Source organism: Littorina saxatilis, linkage group LG6, assembly GCF_037325665.1.
Source record: "Littorina saxatilis isolate snail1 linkage group LG6, US_GU_Lsax_2.0, whole genome shotgun sequence".
In the NCBI taxonomy this organism is placed as follows: domain Eukaryota; kingdom Metazoa; phylum Mollusca; class Gastropoda; order Littorinimorpha; family Littorinidae; genus Littorina; species Littorina saxatilis.
In genome coordinates, this window is record NC_090250.1 from 7,955,921 (window position 1) to 7,971,547 (window position 15,627).

General features: G+C 38.9%; 1 protein-coding gene across 6 annotated transcripts in view; it reads right to left on the minus strand.

The window, feature by feature from the left end:
* The window catches only part of LOC138968406 (C-Jun-amino-terminal kinase-interacting protein 4-like), a 135,613-nt gene that overhangs the window by 118,481 nt on the left and 1,505 nt on the right, over positions 1-15,627 (minus strand). For all 6 annotated transcript variants that reach the window (XM_070340994.1, XM_070340993.1, XM_070340991.1 and 3 more), the window contains exons 2-8: positions 12,569-12,689; positions 12,224-12,294; positions 11,630-11,724; positions 9,814-10,070; positions 7,485-7,784; positions 3,287-3,389; positions 2,510-2,595 (exon numbers count right to left, since the gene is read on the minus strand). In XM_070340994.1, the coding sequence (XP_070197095.1) occupies positions 2,510-2,595; positions 3,287-3,389; positions 7,485-7,784; positions 9,814-10,070; positions 11,630-11,724; positions 12,224-12,294; positions 12,569-12,689 (1,033 nt within the window). The remainder of the gene's footprint in view (positions 1-2,509; positions 2,596-3,286; positions 3,390-7,484; positions 7,785-9,813; positions 10,071-11,629; positions 11,725-12,223; positions 12,295-12,568; positions 12,690-15,627) is intronic.

Here is a 15,627-nt window from a genome sequence, read left to right on the forward strand (position 1 = left end):
TTGATGTCATCGTGGAATTTTGGCCTAACTCGATTCTTGGGGGTTTTGTTGTTTTTGAGCTTTAGACTAAGTAATTCATTCTGCATGAAAAATACTCTTAAAACATGATTGACAATTCATGATTTAACATTCTTTTATCTTTCTATCCTTACCAGAAATGAATATAAACACTATTTCATCATAAAAATATTAAGTTTTGCCCTTCTCCTGAAAAGCTGTTTAAAATTAGTTACACCAAAATTCCACATCGACGTCAAAATGTTTTCTCTATCACCTGCCCAGCCGAAAAGAACTAAGCAAAAAGAAAAATAATTCCAAGCTTTTGGTCGATGAAATGAGTGAATAAAGAGACCATTCTACCATCTGCACCATCTCCTCTGAATGATTGTTCAGCCGTGAAAATGTAAACTTTGTTTCTTTTTTTACTCAGGCATATATAAATATTAAAAGCCCAGTTTCAGTTCACATTATGATCTGCCAGCATGAACATAAGCATGAGAAAGAAATGCGCCTTTTCTACAAATGAAAGTAGCAAAGAAAATGGCTGGAAGCTTCAGCAGGCCTCTCCCTTTAACAATAGTTTATTATAATACTGGAAACATTAATACAGAATACATGATCAGGAGTTAGAAATGAGAAGTTAATGAACGCAGGTCAATCACTTTGCACAGTAAACTTTTCAAATTAAATTAATACTTTAGTCAGGTCATGACAACAGATGCGATGAGTCAGACAGAATTACGATCTTGCTCTTCATCCCTGTACAATTTTCTCTGAGATAGATTTGTCAAAAACACTTATTGGTTTTATTTTATTTTTGTTTTGTTTAGAAAACGCAACATGTTTAAGTTTAAGTTTAAGTACATGTAAAATATAAAACAACATCAACACAGTTATTAACTTCTCATTTTCACTCCATCTGTGTGAGTCTGCATAAAGCTGTTTTAAAAATTCATGAATAAAATCCAGCATAAAATCCCCAAATTTGTAGAGGTTTCTAACAAGCAGTTAGTCTGTCGCACCAGCTAAACATAAATCCCTAACGCAACCTACCTGGAACTGGGTCTTTGGTGCAATACAAACAACAATGCAATGTTATTTACAAATTGTGTGTTAACTCATATTCTGTTTGAAGTACACCACATTTTTGCTTCCAATTTATTATGTGTTAGCTGGTATCATTTAAAACATGATACTTGCATGTGGACAAGTTCAAAAGTTTTCAACAGGACACTAACTAATCAAAATGCATGGATGCAAACAGGTTTCACACTTTTCTAGTGTTACATCTTACTGTATGTTCAGTTCACACACAAAAAAGTCGTCTTGTGTGCAATTGTTTGACAAGGAAATCTCACTTGTTTCACATACAAAAATCAAATCAAGAAAATAGATCAATAAATAAATAAATGTTAAAACTTCAAAATCTAGGTGAGCGAAAGCTACACATAAGGGGACCACCAGAAAAGTCACAAAATTAAATCTTGAGCTGGGATAAAAGAAAACAACAAGAAAGGTTAGTTTCTGGAACGTTCAAATTTTGACGAAATTAAACAAAAGCAATGTTTAAAATAAACGTTGTAAAATGTTTTCTTTTGTCTATAAGTAAATGTCAAACCAACCTTTCCAATTTTGTTGTTGTTGTTTCCTTTCATTCTTGATTTTATTCTTGATTTTGGAATATTTGCAGTAGTTCTGTTCCAGAAATTCAGCCAAGAGCTAGTTTACATGTTTCCAAAATGTAGCTTCAGCGCATAAGTAGATGCAATCTACTAGCCTTACATTTTGCATTAACATGTGCCGATGAGAGACTCAGCACCCACACACCCTGTGCAGCCTGAAATCTACACAGCTACAAATCGTCAGTGGCCTTCAAAGACCTTGTATCTTCAAAATCATAGTTCTGAGATAATGAGTGTTTTAAAAATCAAATTCCTCTTCATCAGATCAAAACGTGTAGATACGAGGTTTTCACTTTTTTGTTTTGAACTTTTTGTTTTGAATTTAAGGAACAATTACGAGGATTTTCAACAGACTCGCAGGGATTCAAACAGACAATACGAGGTTTTCCCGCTAATGTCGCTAATGTCTCAACACCCAACGGCAATACGAGGTTTTTAAAATCAGGGGAAAAAGACCTTTGCAAAATAGATAGAGTTACAAGCTTTTCACAGATGATAGGAAAAAAATCAAGGGACGGAACCATGCAAAAATCCGAAAATCGGGAAAATGTAAGTTACGAGGTCTTCGAAGGCCACTGACGAAATACTGCTTTGTTATGTGCGAAGCTGCACCAGCCAAGAGCTAGTTTTCATGTTTCCAAAATGTAGCTTCAGCGCATAAGTAGATGCAATCTACTAGCCTTACATTTTGCATTAACATGTGCCGATGAGAGACTCAGCACCCACACACCCTGTGCAGCCTGAAATCTACACAGCTACAAATACTGCTTTGTTATGTGCCAAGCTGCACCAGAAAAGAAAACATCTTGTCCTCTCGCTGCACTCACCTGTGATATCGGCGCCAAAGTCCACCTCGGCAATCATGTCGGTGCCTTGGACAGACAACTCTTCAAAAATAGAGTTGTCGTTTCGCCTGCGAGCAGAAGAAAAAAAGCTGTGAATGTCTGGGTGAATTGACTTGCATCAAACAGGTCTACAAAACATTAGATTTCAGATGAAAAGTCACTGACTACTCATGAATACAAAACATTCCCAATTTCAAATGAGCTACGAGTCACTGACGAGCCATGACTACAAAACATTCCCAATTTCAGATGAAAAGACACTGACTTTTTGCAATATTTCATGTCTTCATATCAATAAATCAATCAATCAATCAATCAACCAGTCAAGCTATCAAATAAATAAACCAAACAAAACATAAAATAAAAACATTTTGGGTTTCATTTTCTCCAAGAACTACACACACCCCTTCCTATCCCCAGTCACACACACACACACACACACACACACACACCACACACACAAACACAAACACACACCACACACACACACAAACAAACACACACCACACACACACACACACACACACACACACACACACACACACACACACACACACACACCACACACACACACACACACACACCACACACACACACACACAAACACAAACACACACCACACACACACACACACACACACACACACACCACACACACACACACACAAACACACACCACACACACACACACACACACACACACACACACACACACACACACACACACACACTCACACATAATCAAGAAGAAACGACTCACGTGGATCTTCGTTTGCCAAGGCTGCCTTGAGAAGCCTGAGAATCGTGGGATTCCTCCAGTTCTGGCGTCGTGGCCACTATAGTCGCAAGCGTTTCAGCCAACCCTGCAACACCACAACTTTCTCTTTCACCCAGAACAGAATGAACCCGCGAAAACAGAGTATAACTGCCTTAATGGCAGTGGGGAAAAACAGCCATTTTTGCCCAAAAACAAGTGCATGTGGGAGCTGCAGCTCCCTTTTCTTCAAAGAAACATTCTACCTTAGTACCTATTAAATGCATACACACTTTCCTGGGTGTAATAATGTTTGCCACCCTTTAAAAAAATGATACAATTCACAGTGCGTACAAGAAAAAGAATGCACCAATTAATTATTACAATATCTGAAGTTTAGTACAAAAACTTTTTTTTTTAAATTAACCAATGATCACAATTACGTCTATCATAAGTAAACATATTTCCCCACATTACAACTGGATAATCAAGATATTCAAAAACTTCTGTATAATTTAACTTTAAAACTCATCCTTCAATATTTTTTCCTGGCAGATATGAGATATGTATTGTTTATGACACTTCAAAGCATACACACATAAAAATATCAGGGCCTTCGTTAGAAGATACATGCACCTTTCTTTCTATGTAAACGATCATGTAAATCGCCATAGATCTGCCCAGGCTTTTACATTGCATAAGAGCATCATTCTTCCACTTCAATCAATCAATCAATCAATGAGTCTTATATCGCGCATATTCCGTGGGTACAGTTCTAGGCGCTCTGCAGTGATGCCGTGTGAGATGAAATTTTATACGGCCAGTAGATTGCAGCCATTTCGGCGCATATTTACCTTTCACGGCCTATTATTCCAAGTGACACGGGTATGGGTAGACAATTATTAACTGTGCCTAAGCAATTTTGCCAGGAAAGACCCTTTTGTCAATCGTGGGATCTTTAACGTGCACACCCAATGTAGTGTACACGGGGGGAGGTTCGGACACCGAAGAGAGTCTGCACACAAAGTTGACTCTGTGAAATAAATTTCCGCCGAACCTGGGATCGAACTCACGCTGACAGCGGCCAACTGAATACAAATCCAGCGCGCTACCAACTGAGCTATATCCCCGCCCATTCTGTAGACAAATACACTTAGACAAATACAAAAAAATGCTTCCAAGTAGGATATGTTTTGCTTTATTATTTTGCAGATTCACGTATAAATTTCAGCTCAAAAATTAATTCAACAACAAAATTCTTTTTCTTTTTTTAAATACCACACTGCACAGACAGTAGCCATCTAAATGTAAATGTTAGGTATGTACAGAAGTGGAAGGATGCTCTTATTTCATGTAAAAGCCTTGACAGATCCATAATGATTTACAAGGTGGCTTACACCAGAAGCAATGTATCGTTCAGGAAAAAAGGAAGATATGCAGGCATACATACAGTGTTTTTTTCATTCAAACAACAGAAGACCTAGTTACAATATCAAAGAGAAACAAAGAAACGAAAAAAAAAAGAAACATTAAGGAAGGAACTGTCCTAAAATGACATGCTTCTGAAAAAACATGCTGAAACTTAAATCAAATTCTTTTCAATAAACGAATTCCAGAAACAACACTGCCAGGTTTGTACATATTTTGAACGAGTGAATTCTCTTGTGAAATATGAGAAACGCTTTCCATAAGGCCAAAAAAAAAAAGGTCTGTTTACGGTAACATAGGCCAAAAAAATAGGGTCGGTAGGTCGGCATTTTTTTTTTTTTTTCCAAAAAAACATATTTTTAGGTTATTTTGCAAAAAACCCAGATTTTTTTTTTTTTTTTTTTCCCCAAATGCCAAAAAAAAGTCTAGGGTCGCGCGAAAAAAATAGGGTCGGTCGGGTTACCGTAAACAGACTATTTTTATTTTTTTTTGCCTAACATTGGCAAATCACTAGCGAGGGGTTTTATCTCCTGTGACATGGAGACAGGCCGCTCGCTAATGGTTGGCCCAAAATGTCAGGCTGGAATTAAGCATGCCTCATATGTTACAAGAGTATTCACTCGTTCAAAACATGTACAAACTTTGCAGAGTTGTTTCTGGACTTCGTCTATTTCCTCGTTTTTGACTAAGTGTTCATGCCAAACTTCTAAACAACACCAATAACAAAATAATAATAACTAAAGTCAATAGTCACAAAGAATGCTGTTTATCTTTTAACTGGTTTGTTTTTCATCAATTTGTTTTTTACGTGGGGGGGGGGGGGGGGGGTGGATGAGGGTTAGACTGAAGGCAAAACTAACTTTTATAATTAGAGTACATACCATGCAATGAGATTTAGTATCTTACAGGTATTCATGTGGCATTAAATGGGGCATACAAATAAATACATTCACAAAAAGATTGTATAAAAAAAGGAAAGAAACAGAAAGAATGATGAATGATTTTCGTGCTCCAACACTCAAACTCACCAAATTTAACCAACGTCCGGTTTTATGGGAAAGATGAGGTAAAAGGAAAAACAATAGAAAAGCATAAGTTTTTTTTTAAATACAATTTTCATGACATTAGAATTGTTTTATGTCAATACATGTAATACATAACATGATTATTTTCTTTATAAATATGTGTACAATTTTCATACGCAGTTTGTGTGTTAATATTTATGTTATGCACTTCTAATCAACTGTGTTTTAGTTTTAGTGAGCTCCCAAACGATTGTGAACCCTAATATAAAACAAGCTACAAATACAATGTACGAGGTTTATTTTCTCCATAACAGTCAAACTGCTTGTCTCAAAAGCACACTTGCTGAAGAGTAATTCTTTGAACTTTTGCATGTGAACATTTTTAATGATCAACTATACTGTGCCTTCACGAAAATCGATTTTCTGCATGTTCAAGTACATGTTCTTATGTCATGTCTGGAAGTCATAAAACCAGCCTAGAATTGAGTAATGTTTCAAAGCTCTAGCTCTATAAACATCCAAGAAAGCTAAACTTTCTTCATGTTTTTTCGCCGGCTAACTGACCACCGGCTTGCCGCTGATAGGGATTATATCTTATGCAGCCTTGTAATTCCTTCAAAGGATATTCTAAATTCAGTTTCAAACCAGATCGTTCATATCAAAATACTTATGCTGAAATACGCATTTCTTTAAAAGGAAACTCAGTTTCAAATCAGATCATTCATATCAAAAAACTTATCTGAACACATGCATTTCTTTAGAAGGATAATTGCTAATTTTGTTTCCATTTTTGGAGGACAGCATCATACCTTACATTCAAAGGGTCACCTAAAAGTATCTAAAACCACAATGCAAAGGAGGGCTCACTTGCATGATAAGCTAAATGTCAAGCAAATCCTGTATGGTTGATATCAAAAGTACACATTTTGTCCTCACAACACAATAATTCTTGGTTGCATTTCTGATGCAAACACTTACCCAGATCACCTGTGCCAACACAACGAGAAAGAAGTAAGTAACAACCAAACAGTAGTAAGAGGACAGACCTGAAGACTTTTACCAGTGTATACATTTTGGGTTAGTGGAAAATGAATAATACAGTGGAACCCCCCTTTTAAGACCCTCCAATTTGAGACTCCCTCCCTTTTAAGACCCGGTTTTCTCAGACTTTATGTCCATAACCTCTGTAAATCCATCACCATATTATGACTCCCTCCTTTTAGAGACCTGATTTTCTCAGATTTTTGGAGGTCATGAGACCGGATTTTCTCAGATTTTGGAGGTCATGAGACCGGATTTTCTCAGATTTTTGGAGGTCATGAGACCTGATTTTCTCGGATTTTTGGAGGTCATGAGACCTGATTTTCTCAGATTTTTGGAGGTCATGAGACCGGATTTTCTCAGATTTTTGGAGGTCATGAGACCGGATTTTCTCAGATTTTTGGAGGTCATGAGACCGGATTTTCTCAGATTTTTGGAGGTCATGAGACCGGATTTTCTCAGATTTTTGGAGGTCATGAGACCGGATTTTCTCAGATTTTTGGAGGTCATGAGACCGGATTTTCTCAGATTTTTGGAGGTCATGAGACCGGATTTTCTCAGATTTTTGGAGGTCATGAGACCGGATTTTCTCAGATTTTTGGAGGTCATGAAATGGGAGTTCCACTGTGGTTGAGAACCGATACACGCCAGTGTCTTATCATACATATCAACACTCTGTGGCCAGTAGCAGACAAGGGCAGCTAACTCACCCGGCAGTTCATCTTCCTCAAAACCATCATCATCATCGGGAATTGACTTTAGCGCTCGCTGCTGCGGAGGTTTCGATTTCCGTCTCAGCACCACAGCCTCAGCTGAACCTGAAGCCTGCTCTGCCTGAGTTCTACTCTGACCTTGACCCAAGGTCTCGGGGGTCGTGACCCCCGGACTGGCCACAGTTCTGTTATTATCACCTCCTGCCTTTACTGCAGGGGTTTCGGAAATGTTTTCACTTTTATCCGCCAAGGGTTTGGATTGTTGGGGGGTGGGGGTGGATGGCTCAGCTGGGACTTCTGGGCAAGCAGGCGCAAAAAAAAAAAAAAAAGCAGAAGAAAAGAACGGAAAAAAAACGTGTGAATGAAAAAATGAACAACAAGTTAAAATGAATGTAATAGGAACCCAAATATAGCTATTAAAAGAAATATATCATGAGAGATCAAAGACAGTGTTAGCAATTTCATTTCCTGTCCCTGGAAACAAAGGCTCGGCTTATAAACTTTGTTGATCTTGATTTAAAAATACCTCAACTAATCAACCAGTCTACATTCACTATGAATATTTTCTGCACCAGATATTTGCATTCAAATTAAAAATCTATTTTGGACTGTCTTGTATATATCTATTTTAATACTTTTCAAATTAAAATGCAGTCTAGCATATCACTATACAGCAGCATAAAATAGCAACTGACAACTGTGATCTCTCATGAAAAACAGTACAGAACAAACTAAAGAAACAATTGAAAATAAACCCTGGCACTTTGGCTAAGCAGCGGACTTAGGCAGTGTACACCAAAGCAAAGTCACTAAATTTGAAAATTGAATTTAGCACAAGCCTCCATTCTTTTGAAAAGTAAAGCATAAGTGCACAGGTTATTAGGAAAGAACTAAAGTGGCTCTAGAAAAACTTGCAATGAAATCTTAAAAACTAATATTCATAAAAATAAAAGGCTCGTCAAAAGAATGCCACATCTCATTTTAAAGGCAGGATCCTTCTCAAGTAAACTGTCCAGCTCACCATCTTAGTTCTGGCCAGGCTTTACATGGGATAAGACCATCATCCCCCCCCCCTCCCCCCCACACACACACATTTTGTCAACTACCAAAAACAAACACCCTGACTGCTTCCTGAGGTCAGTTGGAATTTTGTTTAATGAATTTATTTCTACAAAATTCGTTTGAGAAAAAGAAAAAATCCACTGTGCACACTATGGTGTTCATTTTTGGTTTGGGACCAGGGGGGAGGGATGGTCTTCTTAACCAGGTAAAAAAAAAGCCTGGCTATATCTAAGATGGTGAGCAGAATTGTGTACATGGCCTTTAATTAATGACAAGCAGAACTCAGTATTGTCTATCTGTGAATATGATTTTTTTAAATTCTACAAACAAAATGACAACAATAACAACAATAAAAACAACAAGTCTTGAATCAAACAGGAGTTCACAGAAAGAGTTCACACTAAAAATTAGAATAGAAATAGAATGCTTGAAAATCCAAAAGAAGGACTAAAAACATTCATAATTCCACGATTTTCACCAATTCTAAAACACCATTAAGAAAAGGGAAATGACTGTGCAAATGTTCAAGCTTTGAAAAATACTGCAACTTTTGGAGCAAAAAATCAGTTTTAACAAATACTGCACATTTTTAAGCAAAAAAGCAGAAGCAAAGTAACATTTTGTCTTTTTCATCAACTGAAAACGAGTTTTTTCTTCTTCTTTTCTCGGTTGCTTTTGGACAATGCTGATGGCAAAGGGGGTTTAGATGAAATTTTAAACAGAAAACAATGGAAAGCAAAACATTGCGGGTGTATGATTAGGAGGGAAAGCGTGTAAAGCAAGTTATCTACCCTACATAAATTGCGTTATCCCTATGCCTTCCCAGGCCTACGTTTTCCTCTTCGTGTAACAGTACCGGTGAACTGAATCTTGTTCAAGACTTAGTGAAGATAACGCCAGAAGGGAAGCGAGCCTTTATTACTTCCTTCTCCTTTATCAAAAGTAATCCTCACTCTTTCATGTGGAGTACTTCCACAAAGCAGGCAGAGTTTGGCAAGCAACCAAGTGAAGTAAAATATTTTTCTTTCTTCACTTCATCGTTTTCTCAGTCTTTTCTTTTCAAATGTATTACCTTATTTACTTGTCGCAAGAGTTTATCAACTCGTCGACTTCTCAACCAGTCAGTTCCACTTTCAACACAACTACACACTACATAAGACGAGAGAAACCAACAACTCCATCACAACAGCACTCCTGCCATCAAAAACTTAAAACATCACCCCACAAAAAGTAAAAACAACACCCACAAAACACCCAAACTCACTCGTGCCAGTTGACTTCTCCGTGACGTTGACAGAGTCGGATTGCGCTCCCTTGTCGCTAGTGCCCTGCGTTTCCCCGACCTGTTTCTCCGGAGAGTCAAGGTCACTCAGCTCGCTTCGCAGACTGACGTTGGAGTCCTTGCCGCTCTGAGGCGTGGCCATGTCGAACGAGCCGTCCCCCCTGTTGGGTTCGAGAGGGTGGAACACCACCCCAGGTCCCATACTGACCGGCCGCAGGGCAGGCACGTTGAATCCACCCCTATTACAATACAAACAAATTTCATTTAGGAGAAGGTTTTTGGAAAGTGAAAAAATGATGTACAGTCAAATCTGTCTGTAATAACCACCCCAGGGACTAGATAATGGTGGTCGTTATAGAGTACAGTTCAACCTGCCCTTAGGGGCAAATTATACCTGCGCAGTCAGCGGCACAGACGACGCACTGCAGATTATTGATGTAATTCTTTCTTTTTTTTCCAGCCCGCTGCACGTTGCGTGAAAAGAAAACAGGCCAAGTACTTCATAATTCCTATCGCAACATGCAGCACCGCTGACTCTGCGCAGGTGTAATTTACCCCTTACAACCACCGTTCGAAAGCGAACACCAGCCCACAACGACCACTCCCAAGCATCCCAGATGAATTTTCTTCTATATAATTCATTTTTCCTCAGCGACCACCTGTCTATATAGACCGGCACGGTTGGCCTAGTGGTAAGGCGTCCGCCCCGTGATCGGGAGGTCGTGGGTTCGAACCCCGGCCGGGTCATACCTAAGACTTTAAAATTGGCAATCTAGTGGCTGCTCCGCCTGGCGTCTGGCATTATGGGGTTAGTGCTAGGACTGGTTGGTCCGGTGTCAGAATAATGTGACTGGGTGAGACATAAAGCCTGTGCTGCGACTTCTGTCTTGTGTGTTGCGCACGTTATATATATGTCAAAGCAGCACCGCCCTGATATGGCCCTTCGTGATCGGCTGGGCGTTAAGCAAACAAACAAACAAACCTGTCTATAACGACCACTTTCGGTCTGTCACTTGGGCGGTCGTTAAGAATAAGAAACAATAAATGTGAATAGTTTTCCTTTAAAAGAGTTGGTCGAGAAAAAAACAGAGAATAAGATCTATGATTAATCGATCGACCAACCCCCTGGCTTCTGCTGACAAGAAACACCAACAACCAACCAATCACGAAACAAAGGGAAGGAGGTGGTCTTAACTTAGACCACAAAAGTCAAATAGTGGGCTGTCCACAATGGGCGGTTCTGGTGAGGTTATGCCCCCTCTTTCTTTCGACTGGTAACTGGCGCCACCTCGCGGCAAGATCACACGAGAAAGGAACAAAAACTTGCATTGGTCCCAAATAGCATATCGGTTTGGTAACAGTTCGTGTGTAAGTCGTGCATTTTATACGGTAAATAGACAATGGTCGGTTCTGGTGAGGTTATGCCTCTTCTTTCTTTCGGCTGGTAACTGGCGCCACCTTGCGGCAAGATCACAGAAGGGCTCGTTTGAGCCGCTTAATTCCTTCTGTTTCTTTGATCACGAAATGGTTGCTGGACTGAACAATAGACTAAAAAAAAGATCTGCTCACTATGATATGCCTCAAAGAAATATTGTCAAGTTGGAGTTAAATTGTTTGGGGATAACGGTTCCTGTTACATGTCCTGTTCCCAATCTTAGTTTCCATTTTTGTGTTTAAATTTAATTCTTTTCCCCTAAAATTGAAAACAAGGGTTAAGGGTTGCCAGCAAATCACATGGTTGATTAGGTTGCAGTTAATGCAGAGAATTTCTTTTTCATCTCATGGCACTGTTACTTACTTCATCCTTTGCGTGTTCCCGGTAAGCTCTGCTATCTTGTCGGTGCCCATCAGGATCTTTGTACGCTCCATGTAATCCATGTGAGTTTTGAACAACTGAAAGGTTCACAATATATGAATGATTAATCATAAATTAATGTCAACAAGCAGGAGGAACAAAAGAAGAAGAAATCTGCCCGGTTTACTGTGCCATGTGTATAGAAGATTTATCCCCATAAAATGTTAAATACCAATGAAAATGATCCACAATTTTTTTTATTTTTTAACGTAAACCTTTCCTGTTCTTTAATTCTTCATTTGGAACATTAGCTGTCTGTTTCGGATTACAGGAACACTATGCAATAACATCATCCTTCAGCCTTGTTTAGCTTTGTTCGAGCAGTATTCAGTTTCTTAATCAGACAATCTGTCCCCCACACTGAAACTTTCTTTTTATGATCGACATATCACAACTGTGCTTATTTCTTCTTTAACATCACCTGAATTTGGTTAATCTAAGCTCAAAGAATACAACATGTATTCGAACAACATCCACAAAGCCAGAAGTAATCACTCTATCTAACAACAAACAAATGTCATAAAAAGGGCAACTTACCTCTGTGTAGCGTTCATGAAGTTTGGTATACTCTTTCTTCATTTCTGATTCTTTCTCTTCTAGTCTGCTCACTGAAAAAACGAAAAGATAATGACACCGTTATTCCCGCAATACAAGGACTTTTGCAGGTTTAAAATTTTTTTTTTTTTACTTCTGACGTGAGTACTGTACCAAGAAATCAGTTTTTCATTCAGAAATTCCCAATTTTCCTGCATATCTCAACATGACACAAACACAAACAAAGCAACAAACTCAGGTAGCTACTCACTTTGTGAACATAATATATATATATATCCGAATGCACACACATACACTGTAACACACAGATCTACACATACAACTGACCATGATCAGCAGCATTCTTTGACTTGAGTTCCAGCATTCGCACAATGGATTCCAGACTTTCCACTTTGTCTTCCAGATCTTTCTTCTCCCCCTCCACCGCATCTTCCATCTCCAGGTATTTCTGGCAGGGAAAAAGAAATCTCAAATTAAATCAAATATACACAATAAAACAGTTGTACTTTGTGAATCAGTTACTTTGATTAGTTGGCTAAGTAAAAATGGCTGCAAAAAAGTCTGCTTTCATTCAAACAGAACCTGGGCGGAGGCGACCACGGTGCAAGGGAAGCTCTATGGCAGTCTGGACGACCTACAGCGCATGGCAACATTTGCGCGGAGAACCGGCGTTTCCATCTGAGTGATCGACAAGAAGAAGAAGATTCAAACAGAACTCACAAAACATTCTACCACGACCATAAAATAATGCACCTACGTCCCGAATCTCTCTTCACAGGTGCACTCGGACTCGGCAATAATATGCCACTATATAATAACTTATAACAAAGAATGTATGACTGTTTTTAACCCTACCTGACTGAATCAGTATGAAGGATTTTCACTACAAAAGTTCATTTCAGGTACTGTCAAGCGAGCCTGCATACAAGTATTACAACAAAAATCACAGTAGCTGTTGTGTCTTTATGAATGAGAATGAGATGCTGAGCACTATGTTTTTGTAATTGTTATCCATGTGACCAGTCAACATGTGCTTGTTGTTAGTGTCAGTGGCTTGCAGTCCCTAGGTGCTGAAAGACCTGTGTGCCCTCACACACACACACACCACTGAATTTAAAAGAGAAGCTCAGAACAGAAAAGGACTGCAAAATAGCTTAAAATAAAAAACACTGAGACAAACCAAAAAGAATAGAATTTTGGGTCAATGAAATATCATTGGATTAACGACACTAAGAAAACAAACTCCAAATGACAGACACCTCCTTCACTAGAATGAGAAAAACCAGTATTGTTTGTAATTTTTTTTACTCATAGCTCAGTTTTCAAAGTCAAATCATCTGTACTTGCATATTTCCTCCCCCCCCCCCCCCCCCCCCCCCCAAAAAAAAAATAGTAGCACTTTCTCGTAACTCAGTCCGTCACAAACTAATAAAGCCCACAATTTAGTCTTCAGTTTGTGATTTTAATGCGACTGGCTGTATCTGCAATAGCACGTTATTGTGTACCTCTGATTCCAAAACGCAACGAACGGCTGCGAGTCACACGAACTTGTTGGCGGCGGCTGGCTTCAAAGAAAGCAGCGAGCACTCTGCAGAAAAATCGTCTGCTTTGAGACACGACCATTCGTGACCCTGCTTCCGGGCTATCTTTTTTAAAACTTTCAAAACTTCGAATCGTACTGATCTTGTCTTGATGAATAAAGAAATCTTTTATGATTTAAGAATGTTTGTGTTACAAGCTGTCAATTTATTATTTAGATTTTAAACGTTAGTTCTGACGCCAAAACGAGGCGCCTGATTGTGGATCAGACGGTCCACGAAAATAAATTCGTTCAAAATGTCTCACTCTCGACGGAAAGCAGCCAGGATGTTCCCGTTCGGTGAGCTTCAAATGGAAGGGTGTTTGTACTGTGTGTAAAAGCCTGACAATATCTGTGATGGTTTACGGGAGGCTTACTGTGCCTTTTTAAGGCATGTCTGGAGAGCATTCTGACCAGCGCCACTCATCCCCCCCCCCACACACACACAAGGCCCATAAGCAAAGCAAAGAAATCAAAATCAGAGTAGCCACAGACAGTTGTGTGTGTGTTCCAGCACAAACCTCATCCTATCAACCGCTTCACTATCACTATCATTCTGTGTGTGCTAGCTCTGCACAGAATGGATCAATAAACTGTCAATCAGTCCACTGTCTGGGCCTGTTACCTGCTATAAACCCCTGGCTATTATCACTTTATCCTTCTTACCACTGGACACCAGTCTGCAACCTTGAGATGTTATGCAAACATCAGCTTGCTTGCTAGTACAATCCTTTCTAGCTACATGAGTTGCGCCGACTTTTACGAGTTTAAATTTTTGCATTGGTTGATGCAAAACAAGACCTACTTTGCACAAGGATATGGCTAACAATAAAGTGCACACAAAGCCCCAGAAATACAATATTTAGGTAAAATTAAATGTAAAACATAAATGTGTTTTAACATTAAAGCAGAGGAGTTTTTTTAGTTTCAATCTTTCCAACCCAAACTGAATCAGCAGAATTACGGCATTCAGAAGAAATGCATTCAGAATTCCTATTTTGTTAGACAACGTATAATTTACAAGCATGTCTTTCTTTCCAGTGTGGCTGCCAAAAATGCCAATCTTTGGCAATGGACTGCAAGGATCAACAGCTAGTTCAAGTTTCCTTCTTCCCGCATGTGTACAGGCGTATACACATCTTCCCGCATATGTACCGTTCTCATTCCTACACCATGATCTCCTTTACACTGTCTTCGATTCATTCTGATTGTTTGAATCAATCAATGGCAGTCACAGCGTTACTAGTTTTTCTTTCAGCACACAGTTCAACTTTCAGAATAACAGTATGGTAAGGCCAAAAAAAGAAAGTTGTATGTTTCTGGTCACCCGACCCTACCTAGTTTTTTTCCCGCCGACCCTAGACTTCTTTATTTCATTTGTAACAAAAAAGCAAGGGAAAAAAAAAAAGCGTCAAAACGAAAGTAACAGACGGCAGACGACACAAGGGGGATAACCCCGCATCCCTTTTGTCTCATTTGTTTTGTAATGTGTTGTCTTTCTCTTTGTATAGTAAGTCCAGTCTCTTTGCGTCACTGTATGGTTATTTTCTACCCTGACCAACAACAACAACAACAACAACAAAAATCCCTACCTACCTACCCTATTTTTTGTAGCCATGTTACCAGAAACATAAAACTTTTTTTGGGGCCTAAGCTTAATTGACACACAAACATGTATCAATAATGGTCCGCTGGACCCGAAAAGCAACAGCTAACTATGTAACTAACTAACCAACTGTATATAAATTATAAATAATGTAGATTGTTTTAACTGCACCTCACTGAACCAGAATTAAGGATTTTTAGT